The 22,087-nt window shown below is 37.8% G+C and overlaps 1 protein-coding gene across 1 annotated transcript in view; it reads right to left on the reverse strand.

Moving 5' to 3' along the window:
* The window catches only part of SVEP1 (sushi, von Willebrand factor type A, EGF and pentraxin domain containing 1), a 212,502-nt gene that overhangs the window by 82,177 nt on the left and 108,238 nt on the right, over positions 1-22,087 (reverse strand). The window contains exons 15-21 of the mRNA XM_006886929.1: positions 21,185-21,349; positions 20,192-20,425; positions 18,125-18,286; positions 14,924-15,085; positions 6,091-6,252; positions 5,634-5,725; positions 3,653-3,749 (exon numbers count right to left, since the gene is read on the reverse strand). Of these exons, the coding sequence (XP_006886991.1) occupies positions 3,653-3,749; positions 5,634-5,725; positions 6,091-6,252; positions 14,924-15,085; positions 18,125-18,286; positions 20,192-20,425; positions 21,185-21,349 (1,074 nt within the window). The remainder of the gene's footprint in view (positions 1-3,652; positions 3,750-5,633; positions 5,726-6,090; positions 6,253-14,923; positions 15,086-18,124; positions 18,287-20,191; positions 20,426-21,184; positions 21,350-22,087) is intronic.

The raw sequence follows: 22,087 nt of genomic DNA on the forward strand, positions 1-22,087 counted from the left end.
GAACATTTCTTCATGTGCTTGTTGGCCATCTGAATGTCTTCCTTGGTGAAGTGTCTGTTCATATCCTGTGCCCATTTTTCAATTGGATTATTCTCCTTTATCTTGTTGTGGTGCTCGAGTATTTTATAAATTCTAGATATAAGTCCCTTGTCTGACATATCTTTTACCATCACCCTCACTCAAAAGCTGAATTCTTCTTTGGTCTTACTTGTTACTAAGGTCAACTCACTTAAGGCCACTTTTCTTAGAGGGTCAACAAAAAACTCAATCTGGGTCAGAAATAACTCATAGCTGACCCTCCAGTGGGTTTTCTGAAGTAGTAAAGGAGATGGCCATCTTTCCTTTATGGTGTCACTGGGAGATTCAGATTACCTGCCTTTGAGTTGGCAGTGCAATTTGCTAACTACTAAGCCACCAGAGCTACCTTCATAGATGGTGAGTAAAGCTAAATCCTGCCAGATTTTAATTTACATGCAAATGTCCTCAGTCAGAGCTGCACGTTCCCAAAGAAGGCAACCAGGCTTCTGTAGGCAGTTCTGCTTGAAACTCATGTTCTCCACTGTACCAGTGGATCCAGTGTGCTCTATTCCCCACCAACAGCATCTACGTTACCTGGAAATCTGATAGAAATTTAAAGTCTTTTCCCAGATCTAATAAACCAGAAATTCTGAGGCTGAAGTCCAACATTCAGGGTTTTAATAAACCATCAAGACAATTCTGTACATGTTCAAGTATGAGAATCACTGTCCTATGCCATGACCTTTCTCAATTGCCATTCATCATTGGATTCTAGAACAAGATCCTTTATTTTACACACTATTAGAGCCTAGAGTATGTATAAATATTGAAACACCAACATATATACACACACACAACACAAAAACATCTAAGTGAGCTATGGTAAGTGTGGTATTCATATTTTGATTATGTATAGCCACTAAGACTGGCTCAGGACAGGATCAGAGCTGTTGTACATAGGCTTGCTCTGAGTCACATGCAACTTGACAGCACATAACAGCAACAATAACATAGCCATATTTTATCTTCCAACTTTCCATTTACTTCTTTTGTAGCAAGTTCTTTTATAAGATAATTTTCATATGTAACCTTAGTATATTCCATGTGGGCTAAGCCAAATTAGATAAAAAAAGACAAGTGGTATAAAAGAAAATTGATTCTGTTCAACAAATTTAAACTTTAAAGTGTATAGTTTATTGCCCATCAAAAATTATAATTCTGGACAGAATTTGAATGTGAACCAAAATGTAAGTAAATGTAATTTCCAAATACATAAAGAGGATAAGGAGGCAAGGATTCCAAAGCTCCATCTGACATACTTTGGACATGTTGCAAGGAGGGACCAGTCCTTGGAGAAGGACGTCATGTTTGAGGGGATGGAGAGACAACGCAGGAGGGGAAGGCCCTGGATAAGATGGATTAACTCAGTGACTGGAGTACTGGGTGTAGGTGTATCAGAGACAAAAAAGTTGGCTCAGGAAAGAGCCGGATTTAGAGCTGTTGTACAAAGGGTCGCTATGAGACACAAGTGACTCAATGGCACATAACAACAATAACAACAAGTACAGTCTTCAGAAAGACAAAAATGAAATAACATATCACAAGAATTGAAGAGAGATAATAGACAGTTGTTAGTAGGACTAGTGCTATTTAGTCTTTACTGTAGCTATACTATGTTTGGCAGGAAGCTCTGGTGGCCTAGTGGTAAGGAACTGCCTTCCCAACCCAAAAGCATGGGATTTGAATCCATCAGCTGCTCCTTGGGAGACAGATTGATAATCTTTTACCATAAGACTTAAGCCTCTAAAAACCTGCTTGAGGATCAACTATGAGTCAATTCTGACTCAAAAGCACACAGCAGCAGTAACCATGTTTTGCATAAACTAATCCTATGCTAATAATTGACTGCAAACTTGTCCTCTTAACCAGGACTGGAATACTTGGCATTTGCAGAAGAGGTTCAAGAATAAGCATGAGAACTTTTAATGACCTTTTAAATAAGATATCTGGATGTGTGAACTAGGAAAATATATAAAGTCCTAAAGTTGCAAGGTTACAGGTCATTGCCACTCAGCTTGTGTTTCTCTTTACTGAATACTGACACCTGGAAGAAGGGACATCAAGAAGCTCCAAATAAAAAAACAAAAACAAAGAAGCTCCAAATGTCAACCTGCATTGTTGCTGGTTTCCCCCGCTGACTATCCTCCCAATAAAGGGTGTCACTTTCCTTGAAAATTAGGGTGTTTTTTTTTTTAATTAGAGGCTTCAGGTGTTTGAAGTAAAATTTTAGGAAGTCTTATTCATGAGAATATCAATTAATGTGTAGTAAATGACAGACTGAAATAGTTTAAAAGTGCATATGGTGGACAATCTGTTGAGTGTTATGCATTTAATTTGGATTAGAATAAAATCTTAAACAAGACCTTAAAATGCTATTCCATTTTAAATTGTGGGTTCTGATAGAATTTTTACACAGAGATTTTTAAAGTTATTATTTTCCTCTAAAATGTGTAACTCAAAACCCAACAGTTATTTGAGTTAATTTCACTTTATAAGCATCAGTATTTTTTAGGTGTCATGGAGGTGACTTCAACTCATCGTGACCCTATGAACAACAGATCTTAACCTTGGCCTATACGGCAAAATATTTATGACCTCTGCTGTGCTCAAGTCTGCTCTTACAGTCACGGTGTTGATCCATCTTCACAATCATCCTCTCTCTTGCTGACCATCAACCTTTCCCAGCCTGATGTCTTTTTCACTGGCAGATACACTATACCAGGCCAGACAACTTGCTTTCTTTTTTCCCATGGCATGCATGTTTGTTTTAGGATATCTGTATGTAGGTTTGTAGTTTGCTCTTACAGGGACAGCACTTGTCTGTCAGTTTGCTGTAATGTGGTAACTTGCATGTTGCTCCAGAAACTATGTCACTAGTATTTCAGCAGGGTCACACTTGGTAGATAGTTTTCAGTGGTGCTTCCAGAGTAAGACAAAGAAGCAGAACTGGCCACTCACTTCTGGAATAACAGGCTTCTGAAAATCCCATAGAAACAATACCATAGGACATAGCAAAACTGCCACATAGCATTTCCAACACTATATATACATCTTTATGGAGGCAGAATGCCCTATCTTTCTCCCTTGGAATGACTGGTAGGTTTGAACCACCCATCTTTCAGCTAACATTTGAGCTCTTTAACCATTATACCATCAGGTCTTCTTCAAATGGACAAAGATAATTACTGTTTGTGAGGTTTGTACACTTTTCCCACCCATTTATTTCTATTTTTCAATCAAATCTTTGTATACTGATATGGTCTAATGTACTTTACAAGGAACACTCATGGAACAATGGCTAGGTACTCAAATGCTAACCAAAACGTGACAATTTGAACATGTACTCAGCAGAGGCAAGAGAAGAGACCCAATGATCAGCTTCCATCAAAGTTACAGCTGATCAAACTTTGAGCTGGGGGACACTATACTCTGCCACTTAGAGTAGAATTTACTCAACAATACCTAATACCAACAATAGATCTTACAAGATATGTTTTTTCAATGTAGCTTGAAATTACAAAGGCACAATGATTTCACATAAAAATATATGACAATTTCTATTCCTCCATGTTACCTGTATATCCAGGTGCACAGAGGCAAACATAACCACGTCCAAGTTGTTGGCAGCTTCCACTATTATGGCAAGGATTTAAGAAGCATTCATGGAAAACCTACCAGTGGCAGAAAAGAAATGTATCAGAGACAAAGTACTCTGTATTAATTTCAAAGTAATCTGAAGAGGGAGTTAATAGGTTTGCAACATTAGACATTTGGTCCTTGTTTCTGAATGAGTTCACTCAATTAACTGGACTGCTGCCTGTATTATGCTATTATCTACCATGTACAGGCACACATAATATCTTTCATTCTTGACTAACATGCTGGTAAACCTAAGCAGTATTTCTAGATAATGGGTGCATGTTACAGTCCATCTGAGATGTGTGTTATACATACATAACACTCAGACTCCCAAAAGAGAGATCATCTAAGTCAGAAACGGTGTGAATCTTTATTTTTAAAAGTAAGCCACTGGTTTCAAATATGTTTCCAAGATTTAGAGCCATTGCTCTTGGGCTTCCCATACATTTTTACATTTACTAGGTTCCATTTCAAGCATAAGTTATTATATTTGGACTAGACTCTAGGAAACTAAAATAAGAAATACAACTATAATATTATGAAAAGGGATCACAGTAGAAGATCCTGGATGGGGTGGGGGGGGGAAATGTGGGACAAAACTTAAAAGAGTTAGGCTTACTGGTCCCACAGGAAGTTATGGTCCCTATTAAGCCTTCATGCTGGGAGCAAAACTTAATTTTCAGCTACGTAAGCTCTAGGATGACCAATAACATCAAAGAGGCACTCACTCCTTAGAATAATTAATAATTAATTAAGGTCAAAGAGTGGCATTTGCCACAGGAAAGAGCCCCAAAGCCAGTCAGAAGTTGGTGGTAGTAGTTGTTGTTGTTGTGTACCATCGAGTCAGAACTGACCCACAGCTGACCCTCCAGGAGGTTTTCACAGGCAGTTTAATCACATAGGATTGCCCATCCTTCTCCCATGGAATAGCTGGCAGATTCAAACTGCATGCCTTCAGGATTACAGTGCAGATTCTTACCACTAGGCTACCAGAGCTCCCAAGAGTTAGACAAGAATTAATTGAATGGAGAATTACAGAAAGTGTCTAAAATGTAATTACTATGTGGATATTGTAATTAATATTATAAAACAATATCTGTATGAATAGTTGAATGAAAACTTTCCTTTAAATAATAGTAAAAAGAACACTAAAAGAAAAACCTCTCTGAAAACAGTAAAGACAAAGGAACTCATGATATGCAAAGTGAATATAGAATCTAGGAAAATAATCATACTTAAAAGGGAATCTTTAAAAAAATTGGGAAATCATTATTTGAGTAGATTAAAACAAAATTTGACCCTCATATTAGTCAACTAATTGTTGAGATAATTAAAATAAGGGAGCTCTGGTGGCCTAGTGGCAAGAAGCTGCACTGTAATCCCAGAGACAATTAAAACAGAATTCCCTCCCCCCCCCCGCCCCCTGCCCAGGAGAAAGAAAATGAAATAATTTTAATTACAACTGAGCAACAACCCTTGCCAATCGGAACAGGCTTTTGGCTCCACCAGTCTCCTCCTGTGTGGTTTACAGCCTTTGAAGAGCTCTGGGGGGGTCAGCTATGTTTAGACTCGATAAAACTAACACAATTTAAAAAAAAAAGCAAAAAAACTAACAGAATTTACTCAAATGGTGAGGCTGTGGGAAGTGTTAACTGTTAGTGAATCAAAAGGCATTAATAGATGCTGCCAGGAAAAGCTGGTAATTTTTGACACTTAGAATTTCATCTAGTGCAGCATTTTGGGGAAGCTTTTACTGGAAGTCACAAATCAGTACACTTATTAATTTAGAATGCTCATCAATCTTGATTAGATAAAGTTTCAATTCGAACAATTTTCCTCTGAATTACATGTATAATGACAAGGTATTTCTCAAACTTTCCACTCTAGAGAATTTCATCATTGGAAAATGGGCTTGCCTGGCTGCTGACGACATATTTCTTTTTGATGAGTCCAGTAGGGGCTTCTGGTATTTCACTCTCTTCTGCTGCAGGGAAAGCGGAACTAAAAGCTGATAAAACACATATAAAAACATGTCAATCTTTGGTAGCTATTGCCAATTAGCAGACTGTAGACAGATAACACAGTCAAGATTCTGGTTCAGAGTAGGCAAAATCTCACTATATTTTTTCAGTAATACGAAAAAAGAGCATGTGAACAGGTATGGATGATGTGTCATTCAACACTACACTTTCAGAAGCAAATTTAGACATTACCACATTTAACATACTCCAAACACAAATCTTAGAGATACTCTTACCAATAGGTATCAAAGACAATCTCACAAGTCCAGATAAGTAATATTCTGAACAAATCTCCCGCAGAAACAAGACAGTCTCCATGTCGTTACATAAGAAATAATCTGTATCATCTTACTTGAACAGTCTGTGATGGATGTGGCGCCAGTGATTGCTGTAGTTCCATAAAATGGACAAGATAAGCAGAAGGACTTCCCTGGATCGGGTTGGTAGTAGTCACGAGGACACGGATAACACGGCATTAACCCAGAACGTGAGAATTCTCCCACTGGACAAGGCACTGTAATGATAAAAACAAATCACTTGTGTATATGAAGCAACACATACTACTTACAAGAAACATGTTGATCTCAAGTTGTAAGAAAACTAATGAATTACTAACATGATGACTCCCCTTTGATAGATCTAGATAAAAGAGATCCATACTTTCATGTAATTGTTTATTATTTATTGGAACTCTTTTTGTAATTCTTTTCTAAATCAATGATGTGAATCCTTTGACATAATTGTTGTGTACCATCGAGTCAGAATTGACTCATAGCTGACCCTCTGGTGGGTTTTCAGAGGCAGTTAATTGCATAGGAGAAGACTGCCCACCTTTCTCCTGTGGAGCAGCTTACGGACTAAGCACGTGCCTTCAGGACTGCAATGCAGATTCTTGCTACTAGGCCACCGGAGCTCCCTTTTAACATAATTAGAGCACTTTTTTTGCCAGTTTGTTTTGCCTTTTAATTTTGTTCTACTGCCTTCATTGAATGAGCCATTGTTTTTATTCATGCCCATGTAATCATGAAATAATATAAGAATGACTTTTCCAGTTCTGTTTTAGCTAAGTCAAAGTACTTGATAATTAATATTCTCATTTACTTGCTAATTTTAAAGTGACATAAATTAGAATTTTTATTTTTCTTTGATGTAATTTTATTTTGGAGGGATGTTATTTGCACAAGCATATTATAAACTCATTAAGTTTAAAATGCTTTTCTAAGTTGTAAGTTTCCAAAAATAATGGTCTGTTTAGAAGTACATTCCAAAGGGTTATTTAAAATATTTAATTAAAAACATAAAAATTTTACTTTCAAGATATAAAGTATTTAAGAGAATATCCACAAGTGTACGTAAAAAATGAAAAAAAAGAAATTCTATCAAGAAAATGCCAGAAGCTATTATAAATGAAACTTCCCTTGCATGTATTTTCAGTATGTTACTCTCAAAAGGAAAAGAATAAAGCCTTAAAAAGTGACAGAATGCCAAAAACACTAATTTAAAAATAGTTCTTAGGATATTATGATTAAAACACATTTCTGTTGGTTTTCTAGGATGTCTGTAATTTCTTTTGAAATATTCTGGCCTAAAAGTTTAAGACAGATTTGCATAGAAAAATTAATTTGAATTACACTCTAAGGACAAATATATACTCTCTCATTGTTTTTATATGCTGTTGATTCTGAGCTATCTCATAGCTGACCTTCCAGCAGATTTTCAGAAGCTTCATCACATGGGAGGAGATTGCCCATCTTTCTTCTGTGGAGAAGCTGGAGGATTTGAACCACATGCCTTTGTATTGGTAACAGTTCCTTACCACTAGGCTACCTGACTAGGAGCAGTCAATTAGCACTTAGTGCAGTATTTAAGTATAAAAATAAGTATGAAGTTAATTCCCATGCATAAACATGCACATATACAAAATCACTCATCCACTGCCAAAGAGTTAGACTGACTCACAGCTGACACCACTTTGGGTTTTTGAGGCTGTAAAATACAGAAGATACTGCCTATCCTTCTACCTGAGAGTCACTGATGGATTGCAACTACCAAAAAGTCTATACAAGGGGCCTTGAGGCATAACGTGTTTGAAAGCAGCAGCAGCTATCGGAGAAAGTTGGGCAGTCTTGGATTACAATTTAAAACCATGGAAACCTGATGGAGGGTCATAATGAGTCCGATTTGATGGCAAGCTTTCTCCTGTTTTATATAGCATATAACATAGTATTACACACACACACACACACACACACACACCCTATCATTCAAATTTATGCATCAACAACCAGAGCCCAAAAGAAGGAAACTGATGACTTCTACCAACTGCTGCAATCTGAAACCAACAGAGCATGCAACCAGGATGCACTAATAATGGATGACTAGAATGCAAAAGTTGGGAATGGAGAAGAAGGATTGGTAATCAGAAAACACAGACTCAGTGACAGAAATGAGGCTGGAGAGAGAATGATAGAATTCTGTATAATCAATAATTTATTCATTGCAAAATCCCTTTTATCAAAACCACAAATGGCGACTTACATTGGACCTCACCTGATGGCCTACACAGAAATCAGACTGATTACAACCATAGAAAAAAATCACTGGAGAAGCTCATTTTCAGCTGTGAAAACTAGGCCAGGTGTTAATTGTGGACCAGATCATCAACTACTAGTATGCAGGTACAACCAGGAGCAAAAGAAAATCAAATCAAATCCACAAGAACCAGTTTGACCTTGAGTTATCAATCTTGAATTTAAAGATCATTTCAGGAACAGGTTTGAGGCCTTGAATACTAATGAGTGAAGACCAGATGAGCTGTGGGAGGATATCATGAATATTATCCACTAAGAATGCAAAAGGTCAGTGCAACGATGGAAAAAGAAGATCAAAATAGATGTCGGAAGAGACTTTGAATATTGCACAAGAGCACTGAGAAGCCAAAGCAAAGGGAAGAAATCAAGATATTAAGTAGGTGGATAGATTTCAAAGGGCAGCATGGAAGACAAAGCAAAGCATTATAATGAAATGTGCAAAGAGCTGGAGTTGGGAAAAGGGTTGAACACGCTCAGCATTTCTAAAGCTGACGGAACTAAAGAAAAAATGCAAGCCTTGAGTTGTAATACTTAAGGATGTTGTGGGCAGAATGTTGAATGACCCACGAAGCATTAAAAGAAGATGGAAGGAATACACAGAATCATTATACCAAAACAAATTGGCTGACAAAGAAAAAATTCATGAAACAATGTATGATCAAGAGCCTATGGTGGTGAAGAAGGAAGTCTGTGGTGCTCTGAAAGAACTGGCAAAAATCAAGGCCCTAGGAATTAAGGCATCCAATTGACATATTTCAACAAACAGATGGTGCTTTGGACATATTCACCAGGTTGTGCCAAGAAATCTGGAGGACAACCACCTGGCCAACAGATTGGAGGAGAGCCATATTAGTTCTTATTCCAAAAAAAAAGGAGACCCAACAGAGTGTGTAAATTATCAAACAATATGCAAGCAAGATCTGGCTGGAAATGACTCAAAGCCAACTGGAACATCACATCAACAGATAAGTGCCAGATGTGTAGGCTAGGGTTAGAAGAGGCCACAGCACAAGAGACATAATAGCAATATTAGATAGATCTTAGCTGAAAACAGAGAGTACCAGAGGAATGTCTGTGTTTCATTGACTAAGCAAAGGCATTTGACTATATGAATCATAACAAACTGTAGCTGACTTTGAGAAGTATGGGGATCCCAGAACACTTGATGGTGCTTATGTGAAATCTATATTTGGACCAGGAGGCAGTCAAAGCAAGGAAACACTGCATGGTTCAATATCAGGAAAGGTATACGTCAAGGATATTATCTCCACATCTTTTCAATCTATAAGCAGAATAGATAATACAGGAGGCTGGGTTCTATGAAGAGAAATGTGGTATTAGGATTGGAGGAATATTCATCAAAATTTGTGTTATGCAGATGACACAACTTTGTTCATCAAAACTGAGGCACTTGCTGCAAAGGGTCAAGGACTGTAGCCTTCAGTATGGATTGAAGCTCAACATCAAAAACAAAGATTCTCACAACTGGGCCAACTGGCAGCATCATGATAGAAAAGAGATTGAGATTGTTAACAGCATTAGTTTGGTATCAACAGCAAGGAAATTAAAAGACAAATTCCATAGGGAAAATATGCTATCACGGACCTCTCCAGAGTACTGAAAAATAGTGATGCCAGTCTCAAGACTAAGTTGCGCCCAATCCAGGCCATGATCTGTGCAATTACTTGCTATGCATCAGAGAGCTGAACAATGACTAAGGATGATAGGAGAAGAATCAATGCTTTTGAATTGTGGTGCTGGAGAAGAGTAGTGAATATACCATGGACTGCTAAGGGTAAAACCATGCTGTTCCTTGAAGACAAGGATTTTGCAGCTCCAATGACACACTTTGGCCATGCTGCCAGGAGGAGACCAGTCCTTAGAGAAGGACATCATGCTTGGAAAGGTGGAGGGACAGCACAGGAGAGGAAGACCCTGAATGAAATGGATTGACTCAGTGACTGGGTTAGTGGAGGTAGGTGTGTCAGAGACAATGAAATTGGCTCAAAAGCGAGCAGGGTTTAGATCTGCGAGTTGCAGGCAACTCAACAGAACATAACAACAACATACAAATGAAAGCATACAAACCCAAAACCATGTAAATATATAATTTTGAAAGGACGACTAAGGAATCTTTGATGCCCTAGTAGTAAGAAATTGTGCTACAATCCCAAAAGTACATAGTACAAACCAGCTGCTCAGAAGGAGAAGGACGAGCAATCTCCTCCCGTTTGATTTGCTGCCTCTGAAAAGAAGGGTCACCTAGGAGTTCATTCTGAACCAATGATCCACAACAGTGGATCTCTAAGAAAAGGGGGATAATTTTTAGAATTGTGGTCAAAGAAACTTCAGTTGCTCAGTCAAGAAAAAGAGGAAAATCCTAAACATAAATTTTAGTCTATGGCAGAGACTGAGGAAAAAAAATTTAAATGTGCTAAGAGATTTTTAAATTGGAATTAAAATAGTTCAATGAAATAGCCAGGAAAAAAAAATCATCCCAAGAATAATTCTGCTACCACTCATAGCTACATGGCAGATGCTGGTCTCTAACACCATTTCCTATCAAACAGAGAGGTTTTTCAGAAGAACGCTGCTGGTGGTGTTGTGTGCCATTGAGTTGGAACTGACCCATAGTTGACCCTCCAGTAGATTTTCAAGGGAGGAAATTGCACAGAAGGAGATTACCTATCCTCCCTCAGAGGCACTGGCGGATTCAAACTGTGTGATTTTGGGATTGCAGTGCAGCTTGTTTAACTTACTCAACGGGAAAAAATTTAAAAAGCCTAATTTCAAATAACTGGTACAATAAATTAATTTAATATAGGTTAAAAGGAAAATATTTTGTAAATATAATTTTATGTATATTTTTTACAATGAGTTGATACAAATTCATAAGCAAAAGCTAATAAAATAATAAAAAAACCCCAGAACTCTCCCCCCTTAAAATATTAGCGAGCAGATAAATGAGGTTTTCTGCTACTTACCTCATAGCCACCCATTTTCAGAGCATTCAAATACTAAATAAATATTGCTTCATCTGTAGAGAATTGCGCTGCTAAATCAAAGGCAGTGCCTCTCTGGCGGACTGAATCTATGAGTCACTCTGGCAGGAGAAAGATGGGCAATCTCCTCCTGTGAGATTTATAGCCTCTGAAAACCCACTGGAGGGTTAGCTCTGCATAGGTTCTAACTCGACAGTAATTACTGAGTGAGCCATGAGCACATGTTCCTTACAAAGATCCAAGGAGGGTTTGGTGGTGCAGTGTTGGGCTGGGTCAATGGTTTGAATCCACAAGCTACTCGTTGGAAGAAAGAAAAGGCAGTCTGCTCCTGTTAAGATTTATAGCCTCAGAAACTCAGTGCAAGGTTGCCATGAACCAAAATAAACTCAACAGCACTGGGTTTAGTGGGATCTTTCTTAAAAGAGTTTCCAGAGACTGATGTTTGCTTTACAATCATGCTTCTTGCCAATGTTAAGAATAGTATGTAAAGAGTCAGGTAGATTTTGCTTTTTAAATGGGCTTCTCAAGTCAGAGGTCAAAACTCTCATCCTGAGCTTCATTCTAAAGGCTGCAAGAAGTAGGACATGTCCACTGAACCCCAAATAATTTTGCCTTCTATGGGAACATGTGCTAATAATGACAATAGTAGCAACAACAAACCATCTGTGGAACTTAGTCTTATTCTGACAAAAAGTCACTGTTTAAAAATGAAATGTTTCATCTCCATTTTATAGGTAGATAATGAGCTTAGTGATGAAAAGTAAAAGGCATGAAGGTATATTATTACTTGAAGGAAGTAATATTCTTAAGTATAATTGCATTGTTGATTTTATTTGAAATTGCTAACAAATGCAAAACATCTTACAAAGAACAGGATAAATTGGACAACGTGCCTATCATAATGCAGGAAGAAAAAAAGAAATGAGCTGAAAGCTAAGGAAAAAAATATATAAAAGGGCACATTTTAGAACCTGTTAAGCTTAGGTCAAATGTGTTTATTCAGAACCACAGAAGAGCTGAGTTTTGTGGTTTGCAATTCTTACTCTTGCTGAGCAGAATGTGGTTAAGGTTGTGCTAGGAATATTGGGAGAAATGAGGCAGTTAGTTACCAGAAGTTGAGAGATTTTTCTGGGAATTGCTTAATTGCAATAATTCAGTATTAGACAAACCTTGAGGTTTATTTGGAAAGCTAAATAAAAAAAACCAAAATACCAAGTGTGAACTTTTTTTTTCACACTGTAAAAAATCCTAGCTGCTTTTGTGTTTGGAGAAAAAATAGGAGAAAGTATTTTTCTATGATAGACTGTCTCCCCAAATTAGTTTTGATACTGATGGAATAAAAGAGTCCCCAGCAGATCTATACTAACTACAATGTCCAGTCTTGTTTAACTGTAATTTAAATAAACTTAAAGCAGCATTACACAACAGAGTTTTAGAATTTCAATCATTATTGTTAGATGTCATCGAGTCATTGAAATCATAGCAATATAGAGAAATTCTCAACTCTTCAGAGCAAATTAAAGTTGGTGAGCACTACTCTCTCAGTTCTGCAAAACAGATTTTCACTTACTATAGTCCTACTGTACTGAGATTAGCTAAAAAGAAAAAAAATAGACTAAAAACTTCTCTTCATTAATAATGAGTTGGAACCAATTCATAGCTGACCTTTCTGTCGGTTTTTGGAGGCTATAAATCACACAAGAGGAGATAGTCAATCCTTTTCCTTTTTCTGCTAGATCTGCTAGTGAAGTTGAGCTGGCCTTTAGATTGACAATACAACGCTTTGCAAACAATGTTAACTGTTCCCAACCCCTTCCCCTGTGTCATCTGACTCATGAAGATTATATCTCTCAATATGAAAAGTGAAACACTCTCCTTCCCATAAACACAAAAGAATTTTCCAACACAGCTCCCCTTGTCTGTTTATTGACTCTGAAAACCCATTGGAGGGTCAGCTATGGGTCAGTTCTGACAGAGATTGGACTTCAGTACTTTAAAAAATATTGACTTAAATGTGTTGGTGAATCTCAATGTTAGGGTTGTGGAAATGATCAAAGCAGCAGCTGAAACTATCTCTGTGAGATCTGTAAAACTCTTCCACCTCCATTTCCAAGGAATAACTAACTATCCATGACCCCTGACCTGCTTCCTTATGTTGTACCAGCTTCTATCTTGGAGCAGCTTCAAACACCCTAACTTCCAATTTCCTTGTAAGACAGTATAAAACTCTACTCTGACTTTTAAGTAGCTTCCGGTCACTACTTGAGACTCAGCCTGGCAGTTTCTTCTCAATAAACTGTCTTTCTTGGGCTGAACTGGTTTCTGTCCTTCCCCAGTGACTTCACACTCAAGAGCAATCAGAGTAGAACTGATTAAAATGTTCAAGTTAGAAGAAATTAAATGTCACGATTTATAGAAGAATATATTTTAGCAGTTTCAAGAAACATTTGACACTACCTCATTTTACAGATGAGGAAACGAAGTTTCTGTTTTAGATGTCTATCATATTATGAAGCCACATGTCAGTAACTGTATGAAAGCTGTGACCAAGTCTTGTTTTGAATTCCTAATATCCAAACCCACTACCATCTAGTCATAGCAACCTATAGGACAAAGTGGAACTGTCCCGCAGGGTCTCTGTGTAAATCTTTACAGAAGAAGACGTTTCTTCTTTCTTCCTTAGTAGGTTTGAACCACTGCCTTTGAAGTTACTATCCAAGCATTTAAATCAACAATGTCACCAGAGGGTCTTTGTATTCTCAAAAACATTTGAAAAATGAACACACACTAAAAAACCAAGCTGTGATCTCATTAACTTTGACTGAGGACAATGCTCTGTGCATTAGAATTGATCCATGTTCCACAGAATTTTTCATGGCTGATTTTTGAAAGTAATTCTGCAGACCTTTCTTCCAAGAGGACTCTGGTGGTGTAGTCTGTAAGGAGCTGCACTGCTAGTTCAAAGGCAGTGCCTTTCTGACAATTTGAATCCACCAGTGGCTCCCTGGAAGAAAGATGGGCAATCTCTTCTCATGTGATTTACAACTTCTGAAAACCTGCTGGAGGGTCAGCCTCGACTAGGTTCTGACTCAACAGAAATGAGTTTTGAATTTCTTTCAAGGTAGCTCTAGAACCTCCACCCTTCTGTTTAGCATCTCTGTGCATTAACCATTTTATCAATTAGGAACTCCCTAAAAGCATGTTTGTTGCCATTGCTGTCAATTTTGACTCATCATAATAACCCCATGAATGCAGAGTATAACTGCTCCATAGAATTTCCAAGATTATGAATTTTCTAAAATAAACAACCAGGTCTTACTTCTGTCATGCCTCAGGTGGGTTTGAACCACCAATCTGAAGATTAGTAGTCCTATGCTTAGCCATTTGCACTACCTAACAACTTCTAACATGAAACTCATTGCTAATCAAGTTATTTCTGACACACAGTGCCCTATAGCAACTTCCTAATTATTAGTACAATGTCTATATTATTGGTGTTTATACTTAAGTATTGAATGGCTAAATAAAAAATTTATCTATGTAGAGAGAGTTATCTAGGTTTAGAAATATTAGTGTTTAAGATTTTGATAACCTCCACAAGCAGAAAGGTTCACAGCTCCTCTTTTCACAGTCGAAGTGTTTTCTGGACATACGTGGCAGTTCCGGGAACCGAATGCTGGCTGGTAAGTGCCCAGAGGACACGATTCACAAGTCTCAAGTCCATTTGATGAATAGGTCCCTTGTTGACACTGAGCTAAAAAGAAAAACGCTATATGGTTAATAACAATGTCATTAAACTGTACAAAATTAGCACTGTGTATAACAGACTGCATTTTAATTTTGGGAAGAATGAAGCATAAGAATTCATCAGGTTATCCTTGTATACATATTGTATCCTAGACTTCTCCAGGCATCTGCATACTACTAAATTTGGACTAATGTCTAATTACTCCCTTTATTGTCTAAAACAGTGTTTGACACATAGAAAGTGTTCAATATATAGTTGTTGAATGACGTTAGAAATGTACACTCAGAAAAGTCCTATCACAAATTGTACACTGGGAAAGGGAATTTTGATGTAGGAGATTGAGACTGTAAACAGCTTTTTTTCCCCCTTGGCTCCACAATCTACACTCTTGGCACCAGCAGCCAGGAAATTAAAAGATGCATTGCACTGGGAAAGTCTGCTGTCAGAAACTTCTCCAAAGTACTAAAGAGCAATGAAGTCAGTCTGGAGACTAAGGTGTGCCTTCTACAGGCCACGGTCTTTGCAATCACTTGCTATGCATCAGAGAGCTGGACAATGACTAGGGATGATAGAAGGAGAATGGATGTCTTTGAGCTGTGGTGTTGGAGAAGAGTATTGACTATACCATGGACTGCTAAGAGAATGAACAGGTTCATCCTAGAGAAGGTGAAACCAGGCTGCTCCTTGGAGGTAAGGATTCTGAAGCTCCATTTGACATACTTTGGACATGCTGAAAGAAGGGACCAGTCCTTGGAGAGTGATGTCATGCTTGGGAGGGAGGAGGGAGAGTGCATGAGAGAAAGACCCTCTATGAGATGGATTGATTCAGTGACTGGGGTAATGCAGGTAGGTGTGTCAGAGACAAAAAGATTGCGACAGGGTAAAGCAGGGTTTAGAACGGTTGTACAGAGTTGCTATGAGTTGCAGGCAACTCGACAGCACATAACAACAATCAACAAATTAAGAACTGAGCTGGTTACTTCATTCTACCTTCAAACACCATTGTATTTGAGGGCCAGTAGAGCAGAAAGACCAAAGAACTCATAGCACTTGACATAGAGAGGTTGTGACATTTTAAAAAATTCATAGTGGTGGTTTGCATTAGAGTGGAAGTAGAACCAGATCCCCAGATTCCCAATGCATTGGCTTCCCCTTCTACCCTTGTCCTGAAGTGACTATGGTTTTCAGTATTACTAGTCATTTTAGTCCATCTTCTGTCACCTACCACTGGTCCTGATTTTATATTTGTCATTAAATACCCTATCTGCCTTCACAACAATGGTAAAAAGGCACCAGCTTAAAATTCTTTATTTTACATGTGCCTAATTATAACCTTAACTATGAAATATGAAAGACAGTGTTTTCAAAAGGAAAGCATAAAAAAAATTTCCTATAAAAGTATTCTTATCAGGAATTGACAAAGAGAATAACAGTAAAATGATTTAAAAATATTAAATGTTTTAGTAGCATGAATATGGCTATTAATAGCCTCATGGCTATTAATTTTCAAGTAAATGAAGAATAGTTCCATTATATTAAGTTCTAGTCTAACAAAAGTGAATAATTTTTTAAATAATTTTTATTATTAATTTTAATGAAAGTTTACAGAGACTTTAGATTTCCATTCATTCATTGTTCCACTTTTCTCCCTGCCCTCCCCTTCCCCCTCAGTTCGCTCTTCTCTTTGAAAAGTAAAAGAAGTCTTTGATTTTTATAAAATCTCTCCTCCCCAAGTCCACTCCACTATGCAGCCTTCATTCTGGACTCCTGTCAGGACAGTAATTCCTAGTCATAAATCCCTTTTAAACAGTTCTCTCCCTCCTCCATTTCAATGCAGTATATATAATTTATCCCATCTTTCTCAGTCTCCCCCAAAAGTGAATGATTTTTAAGTGTTATTCAAGCTCTTCCCAATAACTAGTGAGAAAAATCCGGGTTAATTGATGTGGATTGGAATTACTGACAATGGGCTTGAACTGATAAAGAGCAGGAGCATTTGATCATAAGGAAAGAGAAGCTGGTTTACTTTTAAGTGGGGAAAATATGTGGATTATAGAACAGAAACTGTCCGGTAATGGAAAAAATGAAATTAACAAATTAATGAAATGCTCTTCATTAAGAATTTTCATTACTTAAAGGGAGCTCTGGGGAAGTATCTCATTACTCAAAGGGGCTTTTGATCTAGGACCTCATATCTTGGCATTTTCCCCCCTTTAAATAAAATTTGGCCTGGTTACTTCCTCCTACTTTTAACCCCCACTGTATCTGAGGACGAGCAGAGTAGCAGTATCAAAGAACTCTTTGTACAGAGATGGTGATATTTTCTAAAATTCATACTGGTATTTTGCAGTAGAGTGGAAGCAGGACCAGATCCCTGACTCGCAATACTCTTTTTTTTTTTAAATAGTTTTTTAATATTTTTATTGGTTTTCATATAATAATTCTTTACATTTTGTTTCATTCATATACATTGTATTTTATGCTTTCATTTACATTGCATTTTTTAATTTTTTTAAAAAATTTTATTATTTTGTGTGTGTGTACCGTCAAATCAGATCTGACTGGTACAGGAGGAGATTGCCCTTCCTTCTCCATCAGAGCATCTGGTGGATTTGAACTGCGTGCCTCTGGGATTACAGTGCAGCTTCTTTCCACTAGGCCACCAAAACGTCCTAATTTTTTTTTTATTTCCATTCATTCATTGTTGCACACTTTCCTCCCTGCCCACTTCTTGCCCCACTCCCAGTTTGCTTTTCTCTTAAGTAATGGCTCTTAATTAACTCACTGTCATTGAGTCCATTCTGATTCACAGTGACCCTCCATTGGGTTTCTGAGGCTGTTAATCTTAGTGAGAGGACACTGCCCATTTTTCTCCTGAGGAGCCCCTGGAGGACTTACGCAAATAAATGTCTTTGGAGTAACTGTACAACACACTAAAAATTACACCACTACAGTCCCTAAGTCTATGTCACTCCGTCATTTAGATGTCAGAAATTTAAACAAACTCTAGACTTTTCTTTGGAGAAATGTATAGTAAGCCTCTACCTTTACATTCAAAGATGCCTCTTGAATGGAGATATTCAGTGTAAGTCCCAGCTGGACAGAGTTTGCACTCAAGTTGTCCTTCTTCATCTTGATAGGATCCTATCCCACAGCTTTCACAGACAGAATGCTCCAGAGAATAATAGGTTCCCAGAGGGCAATTCACTGAGAGAAAACACGTGACACACAGTCAATTACAGCTAAGGAATTCATGCAGGTTTTTGTTTTTTTGTGAGCTCAGAAGCAATCAGGCATATTGCCAGGTACATCTGTCTGAAATTTCTAGACGTTTATTCACACGGCTAAAGCTTCCAGAACATATTCCTAGAAAACAGCAGTGGTAGATTTTCTTGGATAGAAAATGTACATTGTCATTAATTAAGCTTTGGGTTCAGATAAGGTTACAAAGTGCAGGCTAAAGGTAGAATAAACTAGATCATGATAAATAAGCAGGCAATAAAGCAAAAGCTACTGGATAAAAGAATAAGACAAAGTTTTGGGGCTTTGAGAATAAAGAGTCTTTCCCAGCTGTTCATCTGAGTGCTTCGTCTTATGAAACTGATTACTTGTCCATAACAGTATCATTTCTGGGGACAAAATTCAGGCAAAAATAGGGAGATGTGAACAGAAGAGTGGAGTAGACCCTTGTCTCTTCTTGCAGAAACTGTTGCTCATTGAAGGCAAGTCCAAAACATCCCTATTTCTGAGGCACTGAGGAAACCAGCTAATTTTAGAATCTTTTTTTCTTTGAGATCTATTTTACCATTAAACCAAAGTGAAAAATTAAAAAGACTGTTAGCAAAATTAGTATCATTAGATAGAAGACACCTGAAGTCAGAGCCTACATGGTTCTGGGGCTTGAAGATGTGCAAGAATTACACAGGAAACTACTGAGAATTTGGATTGTAGGATCCCACCCTGAAATGTCTGATGGCATAGTACTGACAAGGGGATTAAATGGAGCTGCATTTACACAAGCACTGTGGGTGATGGTTCAGGCACACATGGTCTGGGGGCCACCCTGAGAAATGTGAACAGTGGTCTAGGTATCTTCTGCTTTCACTCACAAGATGAGGAGGAAATCAGAGCAGGATTGGAATGACATCAAGTTAAATGTACTTTTAATAAGCTAGATTTATAAAACTATGAAACCCCCAACTAGTCCCTGGGAATAGCAACAAGGAACTTTTAAGGTTTTCAAGATAGGAACTAGACCACTAGACCCATAGCCTGAAAAGCAGTTAACACAAAACTCATGGCTTTAGGGTCAGCTGAATTCACAGGTCTTGTTTAGAAGAAACTGCACTATAAAAGAGGAAAACTTCTTTCAGAAATAAGCTGGATTGATGGAGATCATGAGAGTCTAGAGTACAGGTTGAAAGTCAAGGGGCTACGAAGAGATGGAATAGAGAGTGACTAGTAATGAATCTGAGATCTCTTTGAGGGGAAATAAAATAATTTAGAACAAGACAAGAGATGATAATACACAACACTGAGAACACTAAATGCCAATGAACTGTACATTTAAAGTGGTCAATTTTGTTGTATGAATTTCAACTACATTATAAAAAAAGTTATAGCTTAGATGTTGGCTGCCTGGGTGGGAATCTTAGCTACACCAATTACTATCTTAATGGATAAGACTTCATGAGTAAGTGGCCAGCATCTCTACTTTCAGTTTTCTAGTCTCTAAAATAAGCTTAATTATTATAATACTTGAAAGAATCGTTAAATAGGCTTACACATAGTCTTTAGCCTCCATACAGCAATGGTCAAAAAGCACTAGGGATTACTATTAGAATTGCTGCTGAAAGCAGAGGAGTCTATCATCTATGAATAAAACAAATTGTCAACCCTCACTTAAAATAGTTTCTTTTCCTGACCATTGGTGATCACATACATTCTTGAGACAAGCTAGTAATAATAACCACCACCAGATAATAGAAAAATATACATTTCATTTCAATATCCCTTTGTAGTAGTAAATGGCTTTCCTGTCTCATTTGATCCCAAATGCAGTGGATCTTTTGTTCCCAGGTGGGGGCTAAGTGCTGGAGGTGCTGTTCTTACCACACATGCGTCCTCTCAACACCGAGCCTGGTCTGCAGAAGAGGGAAGCTTTTTCTGTTTCTAATGAGTTGCTGTCAGCTACAAGCATTTCAGAGGCAAGCTGAAAAGAATACAAGGGCTCCTTATTGAGGGTCCTTTTCAGTCGATTTGTGATAGTTTCCAATGTTTTAATGAGTCGTTGCTGATTTTCCAATTCAATAGTATCGTTTCTCTCCTCAGGTAATGGCACACTAGCTGAGAACAAAGCAAAACAAAATAAAGCATATGATGATTTAGAAAGCCATCCAGAGTTAGCGTTTACCAGAAAGTTAACAGCATACAAAGATATCTCAGGAAGACATAAATCCAACCAGCATTTACCAAACAACTACTATGTGGATAAAATTAAGAACAATATACTTTTTCTTGTTCTTTTGTCATCTACATCAACTTTTTGGGGGAGTTCTTCAGTATGATATATTAAATAGTTGCATTTTAAAAATCAAAGACATCACTCTATAGGTAATAGACACGTATTAAGAGGCGATCAGTATAATAACTATAAAGAAAAAGGAGACAGGTGCACAAGAGTTACAGACAGCAAAAGTAAATACTACAGCATACACAATCCTGTATTCTCTAGATTGGGAAAAAACCCACACTGTAGCTCATCCTGCCAAGATGAAAAGAAAGCAGCATGTTTATTACTATGAAAACCATGACATTCACATGTGATATTAAAGAAGCAATAAAGACAAGATAGAAATGAAGGCATGCGGTTCGACTCCACCAGCTGCTCCATTGGAGAAATATGGGAAGTCTCTTCCCATACGATTTACTGTCTCTGAAAAGTTGCTGGAGGGTTAGCTATGAGTTGGTTCTAGCTTAATGGTACACAACAACAACAACAACAGTTTTTTGTTCTCGAGTGATTTTCTCCTAATAAGAACTGAGAAATTGATTTTCAACCAAGACTTTTACAGGACATCATTTCCCCAGATAGTGTGTTCTTACCTGTAATGTTAAAAATTAACTTAATTTTGTGGTCAGATATTTGAGTACTTCTTCTGATCCGTGAAGGTTTGGCTCTCCTGGCGCCTGGGGGAGTTTCTTGTACAACATCCAAGAAGTCATCGTAAGAGTAATCCAGCCTATTTGCTGCACCCCAACCACCTGGCCCTGGGCAATGAGAGCAGAGAAACAAAAAGACACGGTTGCATCTTTATCATTGTTTAGGTTCTGACGTTAAACCTCAAGAAACAGGTCTGTTGAACTGCCCTTGACTGTTTCCTAAACTCTGAATTAGACTAGAAAAACAAAGATTACCCCTGACTTAGCCTAAAAGAAGAAAGAAAATTCTCTACAGAATTTAAGTCTTTTGTTCTACTTTTTATAAGTAAGGCTCTTGAGTGGCACAGTGGCTGTAACATTCAGCTGCTAATGGAAAGATCCCATTTGGAACTCACCAGCTGCTTCCTAGACGAAAGCTGTGGCGTTCTGCTTCTAGAAACATTACAGCCTTGGAAACCCTATGAGGCAGGTCTCCTTTATTCTGTAAGATCACTTTGAGTTCATATTCATTTGACAGAAGTGTTTTTATTTGTTTGTTTTGAGTTAACTACCTTAGTTTTAGGGGTACTTTGGGGACGCAGCCAGGAGTAACCACTTCTTGGAGAAGGACATTCATGCTCAGAAAGGTGGAGTGACAGTGCTGGAGAGGAAACCCCGGATTGAGATGGATTAATACAGTGACTAGGACAATGTAGGTAGGTGTGCTGGAGTCAGTGAGACTGGCACAGGACAGGGCAGGCTTCAGAGCTGTTGTACATATATAGTCACTATGAGTTGCAGGTGACTTGACAACCATAACCACAACAACACAATAACAACAGAGAATGGGTATAGAATTATAATGGA

The sequence above is a fragment of the Elephantulus edwardii genome, unplaced genomic scaffold (assembly GCF_000299155.1).
Source record: "Elephantulus edwardii isolate Elephantulus edwardi_28Jun2011 unplaced genomic scaffold, EleEdw1.0 scaffold00052, whole genome shotgun sequence".
Lineage (NCBI taxonomy): Eukaryota > Metazoa > Chordata > Mammalia > Macroscelidea > Macroscelididae > Elephantulus > Elephantulus edwardii.